Here is a 26,921-nt window from a genome sequence, read left to right as displayed (position 1 = left end):
TAATCTAATGGTGTCATTTTACAAACAAGGAAACTGAGAGTAAGAGAAATGAAATGACCTCCCCAGGAGCACAGCAGCAGCAAGCATCCAATATGGAGTCTGCACTCGGGTCCTGCCGTTCCGGGTCTACCATCTTTTTTTCTACCTTAAGCTACTTACTGACTCTCAAGCCTCTGCTTGTAAATTTTCAATGACAATGAAGCAGCTCTCCAAGCAGATGCTTAATCTTGTCGATTCAGCTTTGGCAATATTTCTGGCATCTCTTCTCCACTCCTGCTGCCATTCTGCTAATTAATTCATTACTTCTCACGAGGACCTTCATCCTAACTGCTCATCCTCTACCTGCAACCGATGTCTCCCTTTCAGTTCATCCTTGCAAAGCTTGAAAAATAATTTTCCTCTTACCAAGGCCTGACCATGTCACTTTTCTACTCACACACTTTCGATGGCTACCATTTTGTTTATATGGCAAACCAAATCTCCCTCTCCAGCATTCTCTCTCAGGCTTTCTGTCATTGGGTCATATCCTGTTCCCTACTATGTGTCAGCCATTCCCCACATCTGAAACATATTCCTTTCTCATCTTTCCCTTGTCCAAATCCAAATCCAGCTCAACTATTCTCTCTTCCCTAAAGCTTTCCTTAGAACCCAAGTTCCTTGAGTGCAAACCAATAGGCTTGGGGTTTAAAAATGCATAATAATAATATATAATAATATGATATAACATAGTATATTAATATAACAATATAATTTCTCCTTTTTTGTTTTATTTTGTTGGCCTTTCTTTATATGCACAGTGTTCAGCATCCTGTCAAGCGTATCATGAGTACTTAATAAATGCTTGTTAATTGACTAATCTCCCCCACTTCCTTCCACAGCTAAGTGATTCTCCATAATAAACAACTCCCCAAAAGGTCAAATAGTCCTTTCTCATATTTCATGCTATCAAAAATATGTAAAATAGGAAGGGTTTCTGGATTTTATGGCAGGGGAAAAGTGAGCAGCATCAGACCTAACTCCAAATCACAAAACCAAGATTTCATCTCTTTGTGTTATGAATCTAGCTATACTTCCAGGAGGAGGAAAAGGAATAAGGAAATCACAGGGTCTTTAACAGAGTGGTCTATCACTCTTTTGCTAATTAAGCTCAGATATAAGTCTCTCTCTCTTTTTTTAGTGTTCTTTCTACACCTTTTAGTAAACTTGCCCTGTGATTAAATTCCTTTTAGGCTGACACTCACTGAAATGAATGAAGGGCTAAAAACAAATCCAATTTGGGTATTCCTAGGGCCAAAATCCGGGGATGAAACGGAATTTTTGTTGAGAAGTCTTCAAGGTTGAACTTACTCTCTGTGAGCCCAGAGCTGCATTTACAACAATGGGTTTTATGTTGTTCAGTCCTTTTTATGTCCAACTCTTCATAACCCCATTTGGAGTTTTCTTGACAAAGATATGGAACGGTTTGCTATTTCTTCTCCAGTTTATTTTACAGATGAGGAAACTGAGGCAAACAGGTTAAGTGACTTGGATAGGCTCACACAACTAATAAGGGTTGAACTCAATTCTTCTTTAACTCCAGGCTCTGGTGCTCTAACCACCTTGCCATTTAGCTAGATGGCCCATCTCAAATTTTTGATCACATTTTTTTCAAGAACTCTTTGCTGCACTACCTGTACCATATTTATTTTTGTTCCTGTCTTATTTCTTTTGTTCTCTTCTAAGTTCCTTCAGGGTAAGGGTTAGGCAGTTTTTCATCTTCCTTTTTCTTGGTATAAGGCTTGCCCATTTATCATAAAGACTGAGCAAATGTTTGCCAAACTGAATTACATTTAACTAGATCTGGCTCGGAAGTCCATTGGGCACACAGGAGAAGAAAAAGGTTTTTAAAAGTCTGACCATGTTCTTAGACTGTCTTTGTACTCCAGAGATTATCATCAATGCATATTTAAGGTTTCTACAGCCAAATACCTGCTGGGCCTGTTTCTCTCCTTCTGAAGTATCATGTAGCTTTGATTCAATAGTGGTAGATACCCCATATTCTCACAGGTATCCACTAATGGCTACAGTCCCGTGGGTTCGTTTCTTCACTTATCTGATGAGTGTTGGCTCCCCTGCTCCATGTTGGAAAACAGCCACCATTGTATATTCCTTCAGTCCCATAAGATGACCCTCAGTGGTATTCTCCGTAGGAAGGTCCTTCTTTATTGGGTGGATATATTTGTCCGTAGGTGAATTCCCAGAACAGAAAGTCTCATAGGGAATCCAGTCCAAATAGGCCATTTACACTTCTATGGGACATTGTTGAGGATGAGGAAGAATCATATCCTCAAAAAAACTTTGGAAATTTAAAAATATTTAATAAATATTAATAAATCAACTAATAATAGATTAATTAAAATATTATTTTAAAATAAAATTATTATATTATAATATATTATTACATTGTCATATTAATACACTATATTATATCATATTATTATTATGCATTTTTAAACCCAATGCTAATCTCCAAGCCCTACTGTGACACAATCTGCCACTGTAAGTAATATACTGAAGTTTATAGGCTACTGGGTCTAATTCTGCTATTGTAAAAATGTACCAGTGTCATGGAAATCACAACAGATTGGAAATCAGGACCATAAGTCTGGAACTAGAATGGATCTCAGAAGCCATTTAATCCAATTCCTTCCTTTTACAGATGAGGAATGTAAGATCCAGGGAAAGATAAGTGACTGATCTAAGTCTAAGCACAGGTGCTCAGACAATTAGTCCTCTTCAGGACCATGTTGATTTGAGTTCCAATCTCAGCTCTTAGCTTTTTTGTGTATCATAGGCCCTGCTGGCAATTTGCTGAAGCCAAGAGACCCTTTCCTCTTTTTTCCTTTTATACATATTTTCACAGATATCATACTGTACAAGAAAAAATCAGATTACAAGGAGAAAAGTGAGAAAAAAAGCAAAAAGCAAGCAAACAACAACAAAAAAAGGGAAAATGCTATGTTGTGATTCACATTCAGTCCTCATAGTCCTCTCTCTGGGTACAGATGGTTCTCTCCATCACAAGTCTATTGGAATTGTTGAAAAGAGCCAAGTCCATCAGAGTTGATCATCACATAATCTTGTTGTTGCCCTACCAGGGGTCCTCAAACTACGGTTGCAGGCCAAATACGGCAGCTGAGGACGTTTATCCCCCTCACCCAGGGCTATGAAGTTTCTTTATTTAAAGGCCCACAAAACAAAGTTTTTGTTTTTACTATAGTCCGGCTCTCCAACAGTCTGAGGGACAGTGAACTAACCCCCTATTTAAAAAGTTTGAGGACCCCGCACCTATACAATGTTCTTTTAGTTCTACTCACTTCACTCAGCTTCAGTTCATGTGAGTCTCTCCAGGCCTTTCTGAAATCATCCTGTTGGTCATTTCTTACAGAACAATAATATTCTATAACATTCATATACCACAATTTATTCAGCCTTTCTCCAATTAATGGGCATCCACTTAGTTTCCAGTTTCTGGCCACTACAAAGAGGGATGCCACAAACATTTTTACCCATATAAGTCTTTTCCCCTTTTTTGTGATTTCTTTGGGATAGAGACCCAGTAACGGCACTGCTGGATCAGAGAGTATGCACAGTTTGAGAGTCCTTTGGGCATAGAGGCAAACTGCTCTCAAGAATGGTTGAATCAGTTCACAACTCCACCAACAATGAATTAATATCCCAGTTTTCCCACATCCCCTCCAACATTCATCATTATTTTTTCCTGTCGTCTCAGCCAATCTGAGAAGTGTGTAGTGGTACCTCAGAGTTGCATTAATTTGTGTTTTGTTGTCTTAATTTGCATTTCTCTAATCTAGTGATTTAGAGCATTTTTTTACATGATTAGAAACGGCTTTAATTTCTTCATCTGAAAATTGCTTGTTCGTATCCTTTGACCATTTGTCAATTAAAGAATGGCTTTTATTCTTATAAATTTGATTCAATTCTCTATATATGTTAGCAATGAGGCCTTTCTCAGAGCAAGGGACCCTTTCTTAAATGGATTTAAATGTATGAAATAAAATACATTATAAAGGAATTACAAAAGGTAATTATTACTGAAACACAGTTATCAAATTTTTTTAATCGAGGTCACTGACCAATTAGCTCTCATCTAGAGGATCTTATAGAAATAATCTTTGAATTTTAGTTTCTCTATCCATGAAATGAGGGATTTGGACTAGACTTATAGGCTCCCTTTCAGCTTTACAATCAAGGCATTGTCAAAAATATCTACAGATATTTTTTAACCCCAGTTCATACCATCATCTCACCGCCATTTTTCCAGAGTACTCCTGATCCCCTTTCTTTATTGCCTAATTCCACCATAGGTTATGATTATAAACAAAGTTTTATGCTAACCAAAGCAATATATTCATTTAAGCCAAGAAATAATAAAGAAAAGGAAAAACTAACTCTACAAAAATTCCACAAAAAATTCAACAAGTACTTATTGGACGCATCTTATGTATAAGACACTGTACTAGATTAGAGAAAAAAATTAAAAAACAAAAGTCATACATCCCCATGATGCTTACATCCTACCAATGGAAGGTATGTCATGTAAATGGGTAGGCGAATATATTGTATGTTCAGGACAATATGAACAATTTCAGAAAAGTGAAAGCACCAAAAACCAGGAGAATCAGGAAAAGCCTCGACTAGGAGTCAGCTTCTGAACAGAATCTAGAAGGAACCTGAGGATTCCAAGAGTTGAAGATGAGGAGAGAAGGTATTGATCACATCAGGGAATTCCCAGGAAGGGACACCGAGATGGCTACGCGCATATGGGGAACAGTTAGCCAGCCAATTGGACTGAAATGGAACCAAGAACTAAGGATTATTAAATCAACTATTAGAAATAATCTGTCATTGCTTCCCTTTCTTAATGTGAATAGTGGAGATTTCTTCTTCCTTACATTTATTTGGATTTGTTGAATTCAAAGCATACACTAGCTGTGGGATTCTGGGCAAATCACTTATTCCTATAAAATGAGTCGGAGAAGAAAATGACAAACCACCTCAGTTTCTTTGGCAAGAAAACCCCAAAGGGGGTCACAAAGAATTGGACACAATTGAAATGACCGAACCAAAAAAGCACCTACTCTGTGCCGGGCACTGAGCTGAGCCCTGGATATACAAAGACTAGAAAATGAAGCGGTCTCTGTCCTCAAAGACTTAAAGCCCATCTGGTTCGGCTCCTCTGTTTTACAGATGGGGATACTGAGGCTGGGGCTTGACACAGAGCAAGGATCTGTGCAGAGGTCTCTCAGTTTTCCTGCCCCGCCTTTCTGTAACCCATAAATGTTTTCCATAATTTAATATGTTGTAGGGAGCGTGTATGTATGAATATGTATGTGCCTGTAATCTTTCAGCATGAGTATAATTTGTTGAGCCTGGGAGTGAGCAAAGGGGGACTTAGAAGCTTTATAGCATTTTATCATGTAAATACAATTTTTGTACTCATGGATCTCTAGACTGTATATCTTAAATAATTTACTTTTCACACTAGTGAACATCATTCAGGCTATACTGTAACGTGCATTTTAAATGGGTTATGAGATGCAGATGCAGAAAACGGGAACCTTTGTTTTCATTCGTCTGGACTACGCTGTTACTCAGTTGACTGAGTGGGACAAAAGGTTTTTAGAAAAATACACAGTGAGTGAATTGGTAAAGCCAATGAGCTCATTCCCTCTGCCCAGTGCTCCTAGAACTGGAGGCCATGAAAGAGCCCCATTTTTCTGCCTTTCTCACAACCCTGTTGAAAGGGGCTTTAGCGAAATAAGCCACTTAGAGCATGAGGAAGGCGTAATTCCCAGATCAGCCTGGCTAGTGCTGTCAGAGCCAATCTGAATCAGGCCTGATTAAGGTTAACCTAGCCAAGGCCTACAAAGTTTTCCTGGCCACCTTCCTAAGCCCTCCCGGCCATCTTTTTTCTTCTTCTCTATTTTTTCCTCAGCTCTCACATAGGAGCCATATGATATCCTTTCTAGCCCTTTACTAATTTCTCCCACTTTGATTTTTTTCCCCACCTCTCACTTCAGCTATAGTGCGTTCCAAGGTTCCTTCCATAGAATTTCTGATTCTCAGGTGAAATCTAAGATGAATCCATTCTAAATTTAAAGTGGCCTTTTATTTGAAAAAGGGGGGACAGCTAGATGGCGCAGTGGATAGAGCACCCCCCCTAAAGTCAGGAGGACCTGAGTTCAAATCTGACCACTTCTAGCTGTGTGATCCTGGGCAAATCACTTAACCCCAATTGCCTCAGCAAAAATTTAAAAAAAAAGATCCATGTTGTGAAAAGTATAGATTTTTCTAACTGGAAAGAACCCCTTGGGTCCTCAGACAAGAACTCGCATTACAATGTGCCAAACAGTTGGTTATATACAGCCTCACCTGAAGACATCGAAAGAAGGAGCCTCCTCTGCCTCCCTAGGTAGTCCACCACACTTTGAAACAGTTCTAATTACTAGGAATTCTAAGCAGAAAGCCTAAATCTGCATCTCTTCAGCTTCAGCCCAGAGCTCTAAGCTCTGACTTCTGGGACCTGACAACAATAGCTTATCTCTCTTCCCTGTAATTACTCTTCAGATACCTGAAGACCAATCTCAGGTCCTCACCCCAAGTCTTCCCCAGAGCATCTCTAGATCTTAGAGCCCCAGCTGGCACGATCTCGAGGCTGCTCATCGTCCCGGCTGCCTTCCTCTGGATGTGATCCAGTTTGTGAATTTTATTTCTGAAATGGGATGCTCAGAACTGAACACAATATCCCAGATGTGGTCTAAGGAGGACAGAGGCAGTAGGGACTTCTATGTTCCAGTGATATAAGATCTCATCATAGTGATTTCTGTACCATGACACAGGCTTGCTTTACACTGAACTGAAATCATTCAGAACTCCCAGGTCTTTTTCAGTTAAAACAACTGTCTAGTTATACTTCCCCCATCCTATATTTCTGAAGTTATTTCTTTGGACTCAACATTTATTCTTTTCAAATTTCAGTTTATTAAATTTAGCTCTGCCTTTTAGAGGTTTCTTCATTTTTCTTGTGTCATGGACCCCTTGGCAGTCCAGTGAAACCTATTTACCCCTTCCCAGAATTATGCTTTTAAATGCATAAAATAAAATACATAAATTACAAAGGTAACCAATTATATTGAAATGCATTCATCTGAATATTTTTTAAAATAAGTTCAAGGACTCCACTTTAAGAATCTCTCTCTGTTCTAGACCACCAAAAAATTTTCAGATTAATTGCCGAAATATTGTGCTAAAGTCCTCAAAAACAATGTGCTTAATTAGGTTTAAATGTGAACTCTACAATCTTCTTTACATTATTAATTTGCCTCTTCATGAAAAATGAAAACTAAATTCCCATCTGATTGAGGTAGAATATTGTCAGATTTGGAATTATGATATAATGTATCATGTACCATTATGTCATAATAATATAATGATATAATACTACTGCAAGAGAGGCAGAGACACATAATGACTAGAGCCAGCCATGACACCAGAAAAACCTGGGTTCAAGTTTTGCTAGCTTTGAGAACTTGTTCCAAGGTCATTAACTTCTCAGTGCTCTAGACAATTCTCCAAGATTGTAAGTTGCTGAAAAGGTGTTGACTTGCATTGATAGAGAGAATTTCCTCTCCTGAAAGTTCTCTGTATGAATGAAATATGTGCCAAATACTGACTGTGTGACTCTGAACAAGTCATTTAACCTCTTAGTCCCTTAGGCACCACTCTTAGGACTAAAAAATTTCAGGACTAGCTGGAGGGGATGGGAGAAAGAGAGAGGGAGAGGGGAAAGGGGAATGAGAGGAGAGGAGAGAGAGAGAAAGGGAGTAGAGAGGGAAAAGGAGAAAGGAGAGGGAAAAGAAAGAGAAAGGGATACAGAGAAACAGACAGACAGAATCACAGAGAGAAAAAGAGAAACAGACAGACAGATAAGAGAGATAGAGAGACAGAGACAGAGAGATAAAGAGACAGAGAGAGAGAAACAGACAAGAGAGAGACAGAGAAACAAAAAGAGAGACAGACAAAAGAGGGAGAGGAGGGAGAGAAGAGAGTTTCCTCAATAGTAGTTCCCCACAACAGGGATATCACAGGATCAGACTTCCCAAAATATCATTACTTATACATAGAAAAGGAATATGAAAGTATTGATATCTGCTATGCACTTTGTTCTCCTCATGCAAATACTTTTAGAAAGTGGCCTTGTGAAATGTCAGATATTTGTAACAAATTGAGGGGAGGATGGTCTGAATTTGTGACTTCATTGATCTGAGGAACTCTCAGTGTGAAAGATCCCTCCCTCTATCAATGCAGAGCATTATCATTTCTAATTTACAATTCCTTTAAAAGTATCCCAGAACCAGTTATTCCCCTTACAGTATTGGTATGGTAAGCTAAAGCCTAATCACAAAAATAAATGATTGTTTCCCCTTTTTAATAAAGAAAGTTTCTAGCTCTTTCTGATTAAAAATGATTTGATTGGGGCAGTTAGCTGGTGCAGTAAATAGAGCACTGGACTTAGAATTGTATCTTCCAGAGTTCAAATCCAATTTCAGTCACCTACCAGCTATGTGACTCCAGGGGATTCACTTAACTCCTGTTTGCCTCAGTTTCTTCATCCATAAAATGACCTGGAGAAGGAAATGGCAAACTATTCCAGTATCTTTGTCAAGAAAATCCCAAAGGGGACTTATGAAGAGTCTGACATAACTGAACAATAACCACAGATCATTTGTAATGTAAAAACAAAACATATTTTAAAAAATTTTTAAAATTAAAAATTTAAGAATCACCCTGTCCCTTCTATTCCATTAGTATTCTTTTCCCTGTTTCTTCATCTATTAAAATAGGTTAATAATTCTATGTTCCTCATACTATAAGATCCCTTCTGACATGGATTACATGACTACATCTGGGAAGACTTTTTGCTTTTCTGCTCTACTGGGTCACTTGTGCTCCCTTTCAAGGACATAGACTAACAAGGTTCAAAATCAGAATAAATTTATTTAGAGGTTAAAGAAAACAAATAGTATTTCACAGTAGATCCCATGAAAATAAGAATACCTATCAGTAAATAATTCACACTCCAAAAGCCTATATAGCCTTAATTACTTACAGTAATGTCCTCCATGAGGTACCTCATCATGTCAGTTATCTCCTCCTTAGCTTTCTTTCCATCTTCTCCAGCATTCTGTGCTTCTGAGTGGTGGTTTCTCCTTTTCCTGATTCTTTATCTGGACCTGTAGCCCCCTCCTTCATTTCTCTCTTCCTTATTTCTATCCTTAAACCATTCGTGTCTTCTTCTGTTTGTGATCCTCACTTTCTGGAGTTCTCCATAGCTCCCAGGACAGATGGTTGTCACGTCTATCCCAAAGGAGCAGGTCTCAGTCTTCAATCTTCATGCTCCCAGTGTTGTCGTGGCTCAAAAATATAGCTCCAGATGCCTCTGGATCATTTCTCTTGCACTGTGTTTCCAAGCTTCACAAACAATAAGTCTTGCTAGATTCTAGAGCAAGGTTTCTCAGCCTGGGACTTGGGAACTTTTGAAAAAAAATTTGGTCATTTTATTTCAATATAATTGTTTTCCTTTGTCATCATATATATTTTATTTATTTGAAAATATCATTCTGAGATGTTCATAGGTTTTACCAGACTTCCCAAATGGCCAGAACATGAAAAAAAAAAAAAGGAAAAGAAACTCTAAGCTAGAGAAGCACATTTATTACTTTTCTCTCTCCCCAGTCCCATATTAGATCATGGTGATTTATGGCAATAGAATATGTAATTTCTCCCAATGCCTAGAACATATGCATTCTCCTGTAGGAGCATTTTCCATGAATCTAGCCCATAGGTAAATGTTTAACAACCATATCTCCCCTTCACCCCCCAAATATATACATTATATGTTTAATCTCTATTATTCATTTCCCCCCCATCATTTTCTTAAATCTAGAAGTCAACAAAATAATAAATCAAGCCTTGATCTATAGCATTTGCAGATTTCCAAGGTATAAAAACTCATGCTGAAAATGTTAACAATTGATTCTCAGGAGCCAGTGAGATCTGGCTTCAACAGGCCAATGCTCTAAACTCTAAATTCTGGAGGCTATAAAAAGAACTCTCCTCCCTCCCTCGTTATTCCTTCATTCATTCCCCCCTAGGGGGATAAGGAAAGGTTATTCACATTTCCGAGGACTGCTTCTAAAAACATCTGAAGAAGGGGGGAGGAGGGTGCTAGCTCTCAGGGCTTCCCAGCCTACCTAAGAAGGAGTTATGAGTATAAATGAGACAGTACATGAGAAGTTTCTTGGGTTCTTTTTATAAGGAAGGTGTTATATAGATCCAATTATTGCTATTTATTTTTATCAAAAACATATAAGTTAAGTGTGGTCGAAGGTGATAAATTGTGTGATGGGGTGTTGGAAGACAGAAGCCTTAAAGTCACAAGTTTTAAGTGGTTCATTTTTTTAAAGCAGGTTCAGTCTTCAGGGCCCCACTCTAGGTATGCTCTGGACCTTTTAGATTTCATCCAAGTTGCTGGCTTCAGCTAGAATGTCTGTCTGTGCTGATGCGTCCTAGCTATTGTCTAATTCGTCGCTAGACATTTCCTTCCTAGTCCCAGCCTTCATGACCTCATGCCTACCCAGTTGCAATGGCCTGATATTTGGTATCCCACCCATCAAAGGGTGGGAGCTTGGCTAGAGATCCTCTGGGAACACGGGCACCTTTTAACACACTCTAGATGCTGAAAGAGTTATGGGGAACTCTATGGCCATTGATTAGTCTAATGAGGAGAAAAAAGTGATGGAGAAAAAGGAAAAGGCATTCATATAGACCTGAGCTTCATTCATTGATAGCAGGACTAAAAGGCAACGATTCACAGTCATGGCTCAAAGTATGGTCATTGACTTGAGCTTCCTGTGAAGTGTCACCATGGACCATTTTACTTGTGATCTCAAGCCCAGAATCTCCTCTCTAAAGAGAAAGGGAAGAAAGGAGGGGATAAGTAAGGGATAGAAAGAATCTTGGGCCTCTGCACATTAAAGCCTGCATACAATCTTCTTTGTGGTCTTGGTCTTTTCATGGAAAATTGGCTTTTTAAAAAATTCCCTATTTTTTGGTCACCAAAACTTTTTCCTTGAGCAGAGAAGGGATTTTTGCCCTTCATGTCCAGCCTCTCTTTGTGAGACTTCTTATAGTAAGTTCTGCCAGTTTGGATGATGTTCATGTTGTCAGCCGAAGGGAGAGCCTCAGTCTTATTGGAAGACCTGCTTAAGGCATTATCATCCTATCGGCAGGACGACTCATACTGTTTGCCTGTGACCTCTCTATTTCTCTTCCTGCATCGTCTGAGACAAACCTCTCGATAAACTTGCTCATCTCTTTTGACCTTACTAACATGTGTTCTGAAAAGGGGTCTCAGTGGAACAGAATTTTGAAGCTGGAGCCAGGAATCCTGCCCCTGGTACTTACCACCAGAGTGCTTTCTTTGTTGTGCTTCTATACCCTCAACATTTAAATTGTTTCTATAATTGGAAAAAAAAAAAAAAAGATGGGGATTTAAAATGGATCAGCTGGCCCTTTTCTCTTCTTATTTCCTCCCAGTTCAAAATGCTTCCATCTTTAATGGACAGCATATTCATTGAGATTCATTTGGGTCCAACACATTAAAGCCTCAGTACAATATTCTTTGTGGTCTTAGTCTTTTTATGGGAAATTTATAGGGCTTAGAATTCCCTATTCTTCTGGTCATGAAAATTTTTTCCTTGAACAGAAAAGGGATCCTTGCCCTTCATGTACATTCTCTCTTTGTATCAAGGCTTCTTAAAGTGAATTTTGCCAGGTTGGATGATGTTCGTGTTGTCAGCAGAACGGAGAGTCTCAGTCTTTTTATCTCAATAATGGGAATGAGGATATCCATAGTGTCCATCTCAAAGAGTTATTGTGAAACCTAAGTAACATCATCTGTGAAAAACTATGATATGAAACCCCCCCAGATTATCACAGGCTTTAGAAGCATTGGTGGAATAGCAGATACGTGTTCTCAAAGTCAGGTGGATTTTGGTCCTGAACAAGACACATCCTCTCTCAACTTTTTTTTTTGCAGCATATTCATGTGATGGAGTTAAGGCAAACATCAGAGCAGACCAGCAACCTCCATTCTAATTCTCTCCTCTCATCCCCCATACTCACACACTCACACATATACCCATCCCTCTTATTTTTGGACAAAAGCCTATAGGAGAACCTATGGGCACTCCCCTGATAATCTCAGTTTTTCTTTTATATCCCTAGTGGGGCTCCTCGGTGTATGAGTAATACCGTCACTTGAGGAGGGTGCTTGGGCCTTGGAGAAAACTGCAGGAAATTACAGTATGTTGCAAGGAACTCAACTGCCTTGAAGAAAAAAAGTCCTTAGGAAAAGAAAAAAAATAAATAAAATTGCCCCCCAAAGAAAGCAAACAATTTTAAAACATTCTCTTGAATAGCTTTCCTTTCACGGGAAGTCCAAGTCTAACGATAGGTTGTGTTCCCATTGAGTCCATTCTTAAAGGATATGCTGTGTTCCTTTTTAGTTTCCTAGGTTCAGGTTTCAGCTCTGACTCTTAATAGTAGCTGGGCTACTCGGGGCATATTCCTTAAAGTCTCAGAACCTCTCCCATCCTTTTTCTGTAAAATAGGGGTAATATTATAGATACACACTCATCCACTCTCTCTCTCTCGTGCAAATACACACAACCATAATACATATCCCAACTTCCAGGGGATTGTTGTTATTTTTTAAAAACTGAAAATAATAATTAAAACACATAAATTGTTTGTTATTATATACATTATCAGCTGGGTCTGGCTTTGAAATTAGAGAATCTGGATTTGAATTCCCAGGTTTGTGCTTTACGATCTAGGTAACATTAGGTTTCCTGATCCTCCCTGGGACTGAGTTTTTCTCACATATGGCCATATATGACTCAGATCAAACTCTCTGATGTTTTTCCCCCAACAACGACTCTAAAGTGATAGATATGTATATGAATATAGATGGATATAAGTAGAGATAGATATCTAGGTATATCTAGATATAGATACTACATATAGATATCTAGATTGATAAATATCTAGATAGATATAGATATATTTGTCCCATGCGGGGTTCCTAAATGTGTTTAACAACTTTGAAGCATCAAATTTAATAGATTAGAATAGATAAACTTTTAGGGAGGTCCTAGCTTTAAGTCCATGACCATATGAACCCTACACTCTGAAAGAAATCCATTCTTGCCTCTATATTCAGATACTTTCTGTGACTCCAAGAACCCATTTCTGCATTGGAGGGCATCATACTGGGCATAAAGGGCATGTTACATGTACTGGTAACCACAAAGTGATTTCCCATTTTGTGCAAGTTCTGAGTCACCATCACTTGTAGTGATCACTTTACAAAACTCACTGCAACATGGGTCATTGTTGAAATTTAAAAAACAAAACAAAACTGAGTTTGAAGGCTATGCTTTGGATCTTTTTTTGTAAATGGCAATAAGTGTTTCAATAATAATTGCTTTGGAATCCTTTAATAATGTGGAAGATGATTAAAAAGCAACAGAATAATTGTGAGTATGGACAATCTCAATATAAAACAAAACAAAATAGTGAGATCACTATTTTCACTATTTCACTATTCACTAATAGTGAAAAAAATGGAGAAAAGCCAACTCCTAGGCTTTATTCAAGCACTGATATTTAGAACAATCCTTGCTGGCTTTTGTTATCATTTAATCTCCCAAAGTTGGAAGTGATTATTGAAAATGTTTGGGGAAAAGCAAATAAGTGAAATGGGGATTTATCACTTACCTGTTTCATTTGCATTAGACTTAGGCAAAGAGATTCCAGAAAAGGTGTTTCTCCCTTGTCCCCTGTGGAGGGATGGTATCATGTGACAGAGATAATTGACCGTTGCTGTAAATTCTTGCTAATATTCCCTAAGCTGCCCTTTCCGAGAACACCATCAGCACCTGAAAACACATGCACACCCTGCCACCAAGAAACTTTCTGAGCACATTTCAGCCCTAGTAGTTTTCCATTGATGATATAAGTTTTTGTTTCTAAACCATGTCTTTTTTTTCTTTTTAATAGAGCTAGAATTGAAATATTTAGATTTTCAATTCAATTCAAGAAACATTTATTGAGAACTTTTGTCTATGTCCAAGGTTCTGAGCTATGAGCTAGGCATATAAAATCTATAAATAATAATCAGTCTTAATCTTCCAAGGATTTCCCTTCTACCAGAGTTCGCCCTTTCATCAGGGCCTAGAATTTGGAAAAGATTATTAGAACGGCAAATTCTTTTCCAAAAGCAATCATATGAGCATCAATGAGTATCTACTATGTGCTACTGGGGATAAAAGGAAAACTTAAATATTCTCTATCCTCCAGGAGGTTATTTTTATTAAAAGAAGCCATACATATATAAATATATGCAAAACACGTGCAAGTTTTTTGAAAGCAGAAGGCAACTGCAGCTGGGTAAATCAAGAAAATCCTCATACAGAAGATGGCTCCTGAGCAGAGATTTAAAACAAATTAAGATTTCTAAGAGGCAAGGAAGAAATGAGAAAGTATTCCGGGTGGGAGTGACCATGGAATGTCATGTGGGAGAAAAAGCAAGAAGAAAAAGGAAGAAATTGGAGGGCTAGAGGCAAGCAATGACCTATCCAGGGACATCCATCTGGTTTGAGATAGTTGGCACTGATTCTCACTCCAGAACTATTTCCACTTCTCCATACTACTCACTTGTTGTTGTTGAAAATAGTTTATTTTTTCATTTTTTTAATTAAATCGAATTTTTTATTTTTTAATTTTTATTAATATTTTTATTTAATCTTTCTAGCCTCTCCACCTATTATATGGTGCGTCACATAGCGAACCCCCAAATAATACTTGTTAATTGGACACTATGAAGGAAGCTTTGTGTTCTTGTGTGGTGATCACTGTAGAGATGAAGGCCAAAACCTGCGTTTTTTAAAAGGACAGACGGCACTGGTGGCATGTGGAAATCCATGATACTTTTTCTAGAGCCTTAAGTAATCTCAAGTGCTGTGTGGGTCCCTATTTAAAAAAAAAAAGCTGCAAAGATTAATGATCCTCTGACTTTAGAAACCGTTCTCCTGAAGTCTTCCAGTAGCAGGCAGCCTCCAGGTGTAGAGATGGGGCAGCCGAGGCTTAAGCCTGAGAAAGGGGAGGATCCTAACCTAAAATTACCCGCCTGCCGGAGCGAGCCCAGAATCCTCTCGTGGGCTATTATTTCAGCGAACGTGTATTAACTGTGCTCCGTTCGGGGAGGCGGAGCTCCGATGATGCTCATTGTTGTTGTTTTTTCCCCCCCTCGAATGGAGAGGGCTGCCTCGGAAGGATGGGGTGGAAGGGAGAAGCCGGGGCACACTGGCATGGAGTCGGTCTGCCGGCCCCCCGGGCAGCCCGTGGGAAGAGAGGGCTTGGGAGCACGTTGCCCAGAGCGTGCGGGATTTGCTTTGACGTTCATTTCCCCACATGTCTGAGAAAACATTCAGGTACCCTGCACCCCCGGTGGCTCCTAAGAGAAAGATACACGTTATATATATAAGTGTCATCCCTCCGTCAGGTGGGCTTCAGCATCGAGACCAGGGGGCTGTGCCTTAATGGGCTCTTCCCCCGCCGTTCCAGGATAACTGGGATTCGACTTGGAAGCCAACAGAATGCTAAGAGCGTTCTTTCTTCTCCGTCGGTTGGGGAGCCCGAAGCGGTTTGTGGGAGCGACCTGAGGGAGAATAGTTTTTCTAGTTCTTTTCCTGTAGCGCGCACGCTCTTCCTCCGGACTCGGTCTTCCGTAGAGGAGGTGTGAGGGGGGGGGGGGGGGGGGGGGGGGGGCGGTTTAAAATTTAATTAGAAGACACCAGGTCTGGCCCGATGGAGCTTAACAGAGATTTATATAAGCCACTCACAGGACAAGGCTGTTGCTGTGGGAGCTTCTGGTTGGGCTCGGCTGCTGCAGCCGGGGGACTGGACTGCTCCCAACAGTAGAGCATGCAAGGAACCACACTGAAAGAGGAGTTTGTTTGAGGTTTGGACCCTGGTTTCCAGCGACAGCCCGCCATCCTCCCCGGATCAAATCTAGCTGGTCTAACGGCCTCCAGTCGCGTCTGGGAGCGGGCACCAGACGCCGGAGCCCGAGGGGAAGAGAGGGGATGGCTTCTCTGTTCATGTGTGGGATGGAAAACCTGCTCTTCAATGGCAGCTGTTTAGTGTGGAACCTGGCCGTGTCCAAGCTGAGGAAATGGTACACGCAGAGACTCAGGGCTTGCCATCACGTACTGAGGACGTGGTACAGGCAAAGGGATATATACCAGGTAAAGTCGCCCACCTTGCACTTGCCCTCGGGGGGATCTTGTTTGTTACTCTCTTAACCTGTGGGATTCTCTCCTTCCTCCCAACCGCCCCAGCCCCTCCCCTTCCATCCCATGCAGCCAAAGGGGCTGAGGGTTACTTTGGCTAGTGGGGAAATCACCCGGAAACTTGTGTGGGACCCGATAAACAGCCTTAACTCCCCCCTCCGAGACCATTCCGGGGGGGAAAGCTGGGAGTTCCCGGGATTTCTGAGCATCTGTTTAAAGGATGGGGATGTTAAAAGGTGGCTGCTGAAGAGCCAGACATGGGGCTGCCGCCTTGACAGGCAGGTTATTTCATTGCTCCGAAAAGGGCCCCCTTCCCAACCATTTGGGTGGGTTAGGATTATCAACTCAGACCTTTCCTTCTGGGTTCAATTCAAAGGAAACCGTTTCCCTGCTGTGACGGGGGTAGATTTTGCACCAGCTTAAGGCTGATGAGATTTTTGCTGTATTGGCATCCTGATTTCCTTTCTTTTTTTTCCTTTTCCTTTTTTTTTTTTTTTTTTTTTTTTTTTTTTTTTTTTTTTTTTTTTTCCATCGGGCAGCCCAAACACGCAATTCCGAGCCAGGAAAAGCTGAGGCTGGGTTGGATTTTGAGTCTGGCTTTTGAAAAGCAGGACCACAAATTCTGGAAATCCTGCAGCAGGATGACAGACCGGGGAGTGGGGAGGGAGAAAAGGGGGTACTCCAGAGAGTGCCGGAATGCTCGTGCTTGGGAATAATCCCTGACACACAATCTCCTTATTTCTCCACTAGGTCCAATCTTGCAGGCAAAAAATGCAGCAACTTTGCTCAAGCATGGGATTATTAACCATGCTTGCAATAGCTTCTGCCCACTTTTTTTTTTTTTCTATTTAAGAGAGAGCCATGAATTTTACAAAGTCTGGCACTTTGATCTTTTAGGTAGGGATGAATCTATCTACTCTAAAGTTGTACTTCCTAACCAAGGATATAGAAGTGAACTGAATAATTTTATTAATGGCAAAAGGTGGCTAGCATGCTATAGCTCCTCATGTTACCTCCCTCATACACATTCCCTACAAGTAATAACTGTCATTTTTATGTAAAAATTTTCCAAGGCTGGTACTTGGATCTTTTAAGTAAAGATGAATCTACTCTAAAGTTGTGCTCCCTAATTAAGGATATAGAAGTCAACAATGATTTTATTAATGCCAAAAATTGGTTAGCATGCTATAGATCCTCATGTTACACACACACACACACACACACACACACACACACACATATTCTCTACAAGCAATAACTGTCATTTGTATGTAAAAATTTTCCAAGTCTGGTACTTGGATCTTTTAGGTAGAGATGAAGCTACTCTAATAACTGTCATTTGTATGTAAAGTATTTTGTATATTCCCCATCACCAGCAAGCAAATCTCTGTAAAGTCTCTTTAAAGCAGATGCCTCCCATCCATTCATCCATCCATCCAAGTCAAGAAGTCATCTTTTCATCTTATAAAGTATAAATTAGGAAAGTTATAACTAAAAGTCTTAATGGAAGAGCCTGTCAGGAGAAAGTCTAGTTCATATAGACATCATGTCTTGAAGTGGAGAAGTGTTTGGCTCAAAACTTAGCTGGTGATTTCTTGGCTCAATGGTTACTTTTCACTTTATAGCACATTATGTGATATCTTGAATATCTCAGGATCTCTGGCTCCATTCCCCATTCAGATTCAGTTCAATTGATACATCTTATACCAGCCCTTACCTGATTCTCCAACCCTGAAACATTAGAACTTCTTTCATCCCTGAATCCCTGCCTCTCCTCCCTATGCTGCCCTTCCTCCACTCCAATTCTTTTATATATATTTATCTGTCAACATTTTTTTCCTAAACCAGGTAGAGTATAAGCTTCTAGAGGGCAAGAATTGTGTTCATCTGGTATACTTAGGTCACTAGTACAGTGTCTGACTTTATAGATGCTTACTGAGTTAAATTAAATTGCCTATTAAAATGAATCTATAGCCAGAAAGATGCAGAAGCAGACCAACAGGTAATATTTTTAGAATAAATTCAAGTAGGTCTCATCTGTTTCTAAGCTGTTGTATGTTCTGGGTAATTCATTTGGCTTTCTGAATTTATAAATACCTTGTGGGAATTCACCACTTTGCTAGGTTTATACTGTAAAAGACCCTCAGAAAGTTTTCTCTCTCTTTCCTTCTCCCTCCTTCTTTTCATCTCTTTCTTTTTTCCTTTCTTCCTTTCTTTTTTCCTCTTTCCCTCCATCTCCTTTCCTTCCTTTCTTTCATTCTTTCTAAATTCATTTGTTCCTCTCTTTTTCTTTTTTTAAATGTTGGACAAACCTGAATTGGGAGAATGAAATTGTCCAAAGGACATTGATTTACAATCTAAGGATTAAGGCGATTGATTTATGGCTTATTGCAGACCTTGGCACTGATAATTTCCAAAGAGAAGCTTTTGGAAGCAAGGAATGAGGGTAGCTCTATATAGGGCTTACCATTATCACACAGGACAGAAAATTAAAGGACCCAGTTGCCCAAAGCATGACTCTTTTTTTTTGAAATTGATAAAATTATCTAAGAGGTTTAAGAGCTTTATTTTTAGTTTCTCAGTGAAATGGATTTTTAAACAAATCTTTAAGTGTGGGTTTAATACTTAATTGGAACATAGGTAATAGGTAAATACTATAGTAATATAGGGTTGTAAATGAGATCAGAAGACTTGGGTATGAAACAATATGGTATCCTGGCTAGGAAAAAGTGTTTTGAATAATAATAGGAGCAGATAGTATTATTATCGTGCATACTATGTGTCAGGCACTGTGCTAAGTTGTTTATAAATAGGCTTCATTTGATCCTCACAACAATCCTGAGAAGTATTATTCTCACTTTACAGTTAAGTAAACTGTAACACACAGTTGAAGCAAACAGACTAATGACTTGTCCAAGGTAGTATTTGTCACACTGGTAAGAGTCAGAGGCAGGCTTGAAATTGACTCTGAAATCCATGCTCTTTCCATGCACCTCCATTCTATCATTTATACATGGTATAATTTAATAAACATATCATGAGAAAGGTTATATGGTATTGTTGACCAAAGAAATACCAGTAACTATTCCTTATACCAAAGCATAGAAAAAAGAAAAAAATGTTTTAAAAAGTTTATAAAAACTAGTGACCATGTCAACAAAGTCTAATATTATCTAGTTTTCCACCTCTGGAAAAAAACAAAAACAAAAAAGGAAGAATACATTCCTACATCCTTTTTTTTTCTTTTTGTGGAAAGGAGAGGCAAGCTTGATTGTTATAATTTCACAGAATTCAGTTTTGATTGTTTTGCTGCTGTTTTTTCCATTTACTATTTCTATTACTGTTGTAATCAGTCACTGTATATGTGACTTTCTTGGTTATGCTTAATTTCACTTTGCCTCAGTTCATTTAAGTCTACTCATGCTTCTTTTTAGTCATCATTTCTTACAAGATAAGATCCCATCCATTCTTATACTACAACTTGTTTAATCACTCCTTAATTGGTGAGCTTCTGCTTGGTTTCCAATTATTTACTAATACAAAAAATACTACTATAAATATTTTAGTATGTGTGTATGTATATTTATATATGTATGTATGTGTAAATGGATAGAGAAAAATATGTAACCTTTTCTTTTTGTTATCTTCTTTGGAATAGATGTCTAACAATGAGATCTCTAGATCAAAAGGGATACATATTTTAATTACTTTCTTTGCATAATTCCAAATTGATTTCCAAAATTGTTGAACAAATTTCAGTTCCACCAACAATGCATTAGTGGACCTGATTTTCCACAATCACTTCTACATCGACACTTCCTATCTTTTGTCTGCTTTGCTAATTTTCAGCACTTTTTTTAATCATTGATTTGATTTTCTTTTATTTCAGTGGTCAAGTATTTGTCTCTATCCTAGTACTCTCCTTCTAGAAAAAGAAAGCCCTTATAATTAGTACAAAAAAATTTTCTCTTATGTTGACCATGTGTAAAATGTCCAACACTTATTTCTAAAATGCAACCTTTTCCAAGAGAGGGACATGAATAAGGAACAAAATATGAAAAGAAGTATCTTAATACTTTATTTGATGTATTCTTTCTTGCTTATTAATCTGTAGTCATTCACCTTCCATTTCATTAATTAATGCTAACAAATAAAATTAATGTTGCTCAGCCAATGTCATATACAATGATGGTTCCACTAAAAATTGTTATTTCTATGTAATAAGAAAAGGAGGGAATGCTAAATTCCCCATGACTTCACGGAGGCACACTAAACTATTTTATATGAGAGGAGAGCTCATTGTTAGTCATTCCAGTGATAAAAAGAAGTAACTTGCAGTCAGAATAGGCTTTGCTTGTAAGGGAATCTAAAACTCATTTGCTTTTGGGGGGGAGGGGGAAGGTAGGAGACTATCCATTACATGGCAATGACTAGAAATCTTTTGTAGTACAGTGTTTATTCATTCATGCTCTTTTTTTTTTTTTTTTTAATGAAACAAGATTAACTATTCACATGGCCTGTGCCAACGGCGATTTCTTGGTGGGAAAAAAATAGCAGAAAAATAGGTGTTCTATAATATTGAATATTTCCCATACTTTGAGTATTTCCCATACTATTTCCCAAATGGCTTATTTAGCCCACCAGCAGCAGGGAACAATTTAGGGACACTAGGCAGGTGGCTGTTTATTTCTAGAATAAACATGAATAAAGAAAAAAAAAGTTGTAAGACTGCTACTATTTAACTAGAAATAAACTATTAGAATTATCAGTAACGACTTATTCTTGGTTTACTAAGAGTAAACTTAGTGCTTTTACCTTCAAGGGCAGCTATAATTAAACTTGTAAATTTGTATAAGTCTGATTCATCAACCATAGAGCTGTTCTAATTATACTATGCCTGAGAAGGACAGATCATCCTCATTACTCCTATAGGATTAAAGGTATTTTTAAAGCTAACCAACATTGCTAAAGAAAAATGGAATGGGGGCAGCTAGTTGGTTCAGTGGATAGAGCACCAGCCCTGAAGTCAGGAGGAACTGAGTGCAAATCTAGCCTCAGACACTTAACAATTCCTAGATGTGTGACCTGGGCAAGTCACTTAACCCCAATTGCCTCAGCAAAAAGAAAAAAGAAAAGAAAGAAAAAAGAAAAATGGAATGCAGAAGGCTTGTTGAAGTATAAAAGTACCATGGTTAGTAACATGTTGGATAACATAAGTTCTCTGGCATTTGTAATAAAGTCTCCTTATAATTCCAGGGAACATGGGAGGCTGGAGTTGACACTGGTACCTGTAGCTTGGGAATTCAAATGATTTTGGATCATTTCCTCACATCTACTATGAGCTAAGCAGAAAGAGATTGGGGCCAGACTCAAGTCTTGCACTCAAAAATATCTGGGTTTGTTTCCCACTTACATTGTGTGTCTAGATCAGTGGCTCCCATTTAGTGCTTCATGAACCCTCTTGGTGGTTCGGAATGATGGGCAATGTATTCACACTTTAATGGTGCCTTGAACAATAATAATAGCAAAAAAATATTATGGATAGTATATCAAATTACCCTGAGATATTATTTTGTTGTTGTTGTTATTGAAAGGGATTTGAAGAACAAAAAACATTGGGAACCACTTCTCTGGAAACTGGAATAGCGAATAGAGCACTGGACCTGGAGTTCAAATCTAACCTCTACTTTACAAGCTGGGCAAGTCACTTAACCTCTACCTGCCTCAGTTTCCTCAATTGTATAATGGGGATAATAATAGCTACCTCCCAGAGTTACTCTCTGCCTGCCTCAGTTTCCTCAATTGTGTAATGGAGATAATAATAGCTACCTCCCAGGGTTACTGTAATGTTCAAATGAGGTAACATTTAGCACAGCACCTGCTACATAGTAAACACTACATCAATAGTAGCTATTATTATCATTAGTATTGTTCTAGGTTATAAATTGAGGCATCCGGAACTGAACTGCACTGCACTGTTAAAGGAAGGCTCACTTGGGAGTATCAGTGAAATCACAGGTCCTACCAACCTTCTACAAATACTAAGTGGCAAGAAATAGTCCCTCCGCTCAAGGGATTTTCATTTTACTGAGATAAGACAGAAGAGCATCTTAAGGCGATGAGTTAGTTGTACAGAGTATAAGCCTAGAATAACTCAGTTAATACCTGAGCTTCCCCCCACCCCTGACTGATGTGTGGGTCAGCATGAGATGATGTAGACGGAGGGCTTCTCAGCCCACAGTGTTCTGGGAACATCAGTGATTATGATCACCCAACAGATTTCGTTAGCGCCTCAGAGGGGAAATGGCTATTGCCAAGTCCAATAACCCAAAGCTGAGACACTGTAGGAGGCAGGATATTGCCACCTGGGCATCTGGGGAAGCTGGAGGAAAGAGATTAGACCACGTAATAGATCCAGTCAGGTGGCCCTTTAGTGGCAGGGACAGACCTTACAAGACTCAGATTCAGGTGACAAGCTTAAGAGCTCTTGGCTACTTCTTGGCCCCCAGAATAAAAGCATGGAGGAAGGCATGAATGAATGAGTGTTCTCTAAGTATTTACCAGTCCAGGGCCTAGCTGGGGTCAGAACTGCAAAAGCAAGTAAGCCCCTGCCCTGCCCTCAAGGAGCTCCCGGTCTGGTACCAGGCTTCCTAACCTGACTTCTATGAACTTCTCCATTTGATTTTAACATTTTGATAACTACATTTCCATACATTTGGTTTCCATTGTAATTCACAAGTGTTTTATTTTCTTTTTAAAATATGATTCTGAGAATGGTTTACCATATTTGTCAAATGGAATAAGGAGGCCATAAGAGGTTAAAAAGCCTTGTAATAGAGGCACACAACACATAGAGATGGGTAGTCAAGTCAACAAGTATTTATTAAGCACCCACTGTATGCCATGCACAGAGCCAAGTGCTGGGGATACAGAGAAAGGCAAAAATAGAGCCTGTCCTCAAAGAGCTTAAATTCACATTCGGTGGTTACCTTTTATTTGTACTACATATATATATATATATATATATATATATATATATATATATACTACTACATATATATAGTACTACATATATATATATATATGTGTGTGTGTGTGTGTATATATATATATATATACATACATAATCATTTATGTATAACTTTTGTGCATGTTGTCCTCCTCCATTAGAATGTAAGCTCTTTGGGGGTAGACACTGTTTTTGCCCTTCTTTGTATTCTCAGCACTCGGTACAATACCAGACACATAGTGGGGACTTAAATGCTTATTGATTGACATTTCAGTGGTGAAACACTGCATAAAAATAGGTATATTCAAAATATATGTAAAGCAGATAAAAAGAGTCTCCCAGAGGAAGGCATTAATCGGTGGGCAGATCAGGAAAGCTCTCCTGGAGAAAATAGGATTGGAGATGAATCTTGCAGGAAGCCAAGGGGACCAAGAGGCAGAAGTGAGTCCTGCAGGAGTAGGGACGGCAAATACAGAAAAGCTCAGAGATGGGAAATTAAGCACCATGCTCAAGAAAGTGAAAAAATCCATAAAACCAGATTGTACAATATACAGAAAAAAGACTAAAAATGTGGGAATGGAAAATCTCAAACAGAGGAGTTTTTACTTAATCCTAGAAGTAATAGAGAGCCACTGTGGTTTGTTGAGGAAGTGACACAGTCAGATCAATGCTTTAAGAAAATCATTTTGTCAGCTGAGTGGAGGAAAAGATTGAGATGGGGAGAAAGAAGCTTGAGTCAGGAAGAGTTTATTACACTTGTCTAAGTGAGAGACAATGAGAACCTGGACCAAAGTGGGCTTGGATGATTGGAGAACAAGATACATAGATGAGGGACTTTGTAAATGTAGCAATGACAAGGTTTGACATTGGGATTTAGCTAGTCAGTGAAAGTGATCTCTCTGGATGAGTCAGACCATAAGGAGTTTAACTCAGAATAGTAAATCCTCCAGGTGGCCCCTCCAAGACCTAGTGAATTAAATCTAGAGTGGTAATTGACTTGCCTTTGAAAATACAAACAAATCACCCCTCTGATAAAGCTTTATAGAATTTTATCAAGAATTAAGGCCATCATTTAACACTTCCTAGCTGTGTGATCCTAGGCAAGTCACTTAACTCCAATTGCGTCAGCAAAAAAAAAAATTTTTTTTAAAAAAAGCCATATTCACTAAACTAGAGAGGGGAAAGTCTACATTCTTCTCTTTTTGGAGTTTTACTAGGCTCCAGTCCTTGTGCTATTTTTTCCATTCTATTTTTCAGAGTTCCTACCCTCAATTATTTTATAGTTTAGGAGAGGAAATGACAAATATAAAAATATTAAGATAGGCTATGATAAATACTATACAAGATATATGGAGTACTGTGGAAATTTATCCAACAAAGCAAGAACATTAATTAGAAGAACCTGGGAAGGCTACATTGAGAAAAATGGCACCTGAATTAAATCTTGAAATATGGATGATACCATAGATGGTACGGGATGCTACCGAGGTACATGGTAGAGAGTGAGGGCATTCCTGATGAAGTAACAGCAAGAACAAAAGTGTGGAGGTAATATAACACATGATGTTTAGAGAATAGTTCGTCATCCCAAATGACTGGAGGGTAGGACACAAATAATATCATTAATGGAAGAAACAGCTTGAAATATTACTCACGATCACCGAAATACTGAGGGCACGATTCCTTAGGCATTGTGGGGCCATTGGTGCTTTGGAGGAGGAGGGAGGGGACACATTCTGAGCTGTGTTTTAGGAAGAACATGTTATTAAAGAATGGCGAGTGAACATCTGGAAAGGGCAGAAGTGACAAAAGAGAGGCAGCAGAAGCTTCGGATGATTTTCCTTAGTGGACTTTTCCCATTATGGAAGTTGCAGATGCAGAGAAATTTTGAGGTGGAGAAGGAAAAATGAGCCAGTTTAAAACAGATAATCTTCTCAACAAATAATATGTAGAATAATCTGCAGAAAAATATGATGTGGTGAATCAAGCACTGGACTTGAGGTCAGGGGGATCTTGAATTCAAATCCCACCTTTGAGTTAACCATTAGCTGTATTAACTCTTGGCAAATCACTCAAACTCTTTCAGCCTCAGTTCCCTCATCTGTAAAATGAGAATTATTTTATCTCTTTTGCAAAGGTTATTGCTAAAGTTAGTTAAAAGACTGTATGTAAAATGGTATACAGCTATCGGCTATAATTTGGGCCATTTATTAGAGAGGATGGAGCATGGATTTTTAGATAGTTTAGAGGTTTAGAGCACTAGCAATTAACATGACCATAAAAAAGTCAATAAGAGATGAATCAGTACTGGGTGCCCACTTGTAGTTAAAGGGACTTGAGATGACAATGATTTTTATATTTTTTCCTAGAAATTCTCATTAGCATGGGGCAGAGAAGGTAGATACTGGGGACAGTGCCAGGATAAGGCATTCATGTACTTGAGTTCAATTTTGAAAAATGATACCATTGCCCACCAAACACTTAGATCCAACCTTCTCTGGCACTAGCTAGAACATAAGAGTGAGCTCTTCTAGGTTTTTTTCTTTTTAAAAAGCACAAATGTGACCTCATTTGTTCCTCAAAAGCCTGGGAAACAAGTGCTTATTATTCTTTCCATTTTACAGGGGAGGAAACTGAGGCAAAGTTATATTAAGTCACTTTCCAACAGTTAAGTCAGACAATAAACATTATGCTATGGATACAAGAAAAGACAAACGCTCATTCCTGCCTTCAAAGACCTCACAATCTAATGGGGGAATGACAAGAAATAAAAAAGGGGGCAATGGGAGGTGACTCATGGGGGCATGTAATAAAGTCCTGAATCCAAGTGGGACATGATGGTGGGAAAGTGTGGGTTTCGGAGCTGATTTGATCTTATGGGAAGATCAGTATCTGGAGATAATGGGGAAGTCCAGGTGAGCAGCCAGGTAGGAAGTGACACACAGCTAGTATCTGAGGCTGGATTTGAACTTGGCGCTCCAGACTCTAGGTCCAATGCTGCTTTGGTGTCTACAGCACAGTGACTTGACTTCTATTTACCATGGAGAGCAAATTTATCAGACATTAAAAGCATGTTCTATTATATTTTTTGCTTTTTGCTGAGGCAATTGGGGTTAACTGACTTGCCCAGGGTCACACAGCTAGGAAGTGTTAAGTGTCTAAAGCCAGATTTGAACTCTGGTACTCCTGACTTCAGGACTGGTGCTCTATCCACTGTGTCACCTAGCTGTCCTACTAATGTTTTTTACTGGCACATCTCCTTGAAGATCAGGGCTTTATTATAACCACCTCTAACCAGATAGTAAGAGCCAATTATTAAATGTTTATTATAAAAATAAACATTAAAAAAAACAAACATTTCCCAGTTTTGCTGGGAAATCAGCAAATGCTACAAAGCAAAGCTTGATTTATTGATTTACTACTGATTATGT

The 26,921-nt window shown here is 38.8% G+C and overlaps 1 protein-coding gene across 3 annotated transcripts in view; it reads left to right on the top strand.

The window, feature by feature from the left end:
• Window positions 1–26,921, top strand: part of FRMD4B (FERM domain containing 4B) — a 341,019-nt gene that overhangs the window by 120,531 nt on the left and 193,567 nt on the right. The window contains exon 1 of one of the 3 annotated variants that reach the window (XM_031953849.1): window positions 15,934–16,436. The exons of 1 other annotated variant lie outside the window; for it this stretch is intronic. In XM_031953849.1, the coding sequence (XP_031809709.1) occupies window positions 16,275–16,436 (162 nt within the window). In that variant the 5' untranslated portion in view covers window positions 15,934–16,274. Of the gene's footprint in view, window positions 1–15,933; window positions 16,437–26,921 lie in introns of those variants that run through there. One more of the 3 variants, XM_031953859.1, reaches the window with a different exon arrangement.

Source organism: Sarcophilus harrisii, chromosome 1, assembly GCF_902635505.1.
Source record: "Sarcophilus harrisii chromosome 1, mSarHar1.11, whole genome shotgun sequence".
NCBI lineage: Eukaryota > Metazoa > Chordata > Mammalia > Dasyuromorphia > Dasyuridae > Sarcophilus > Sarcophilus harrisii.
This window is presented reverse-complemented; position numbering and strand designations above follow the sequence as displayed.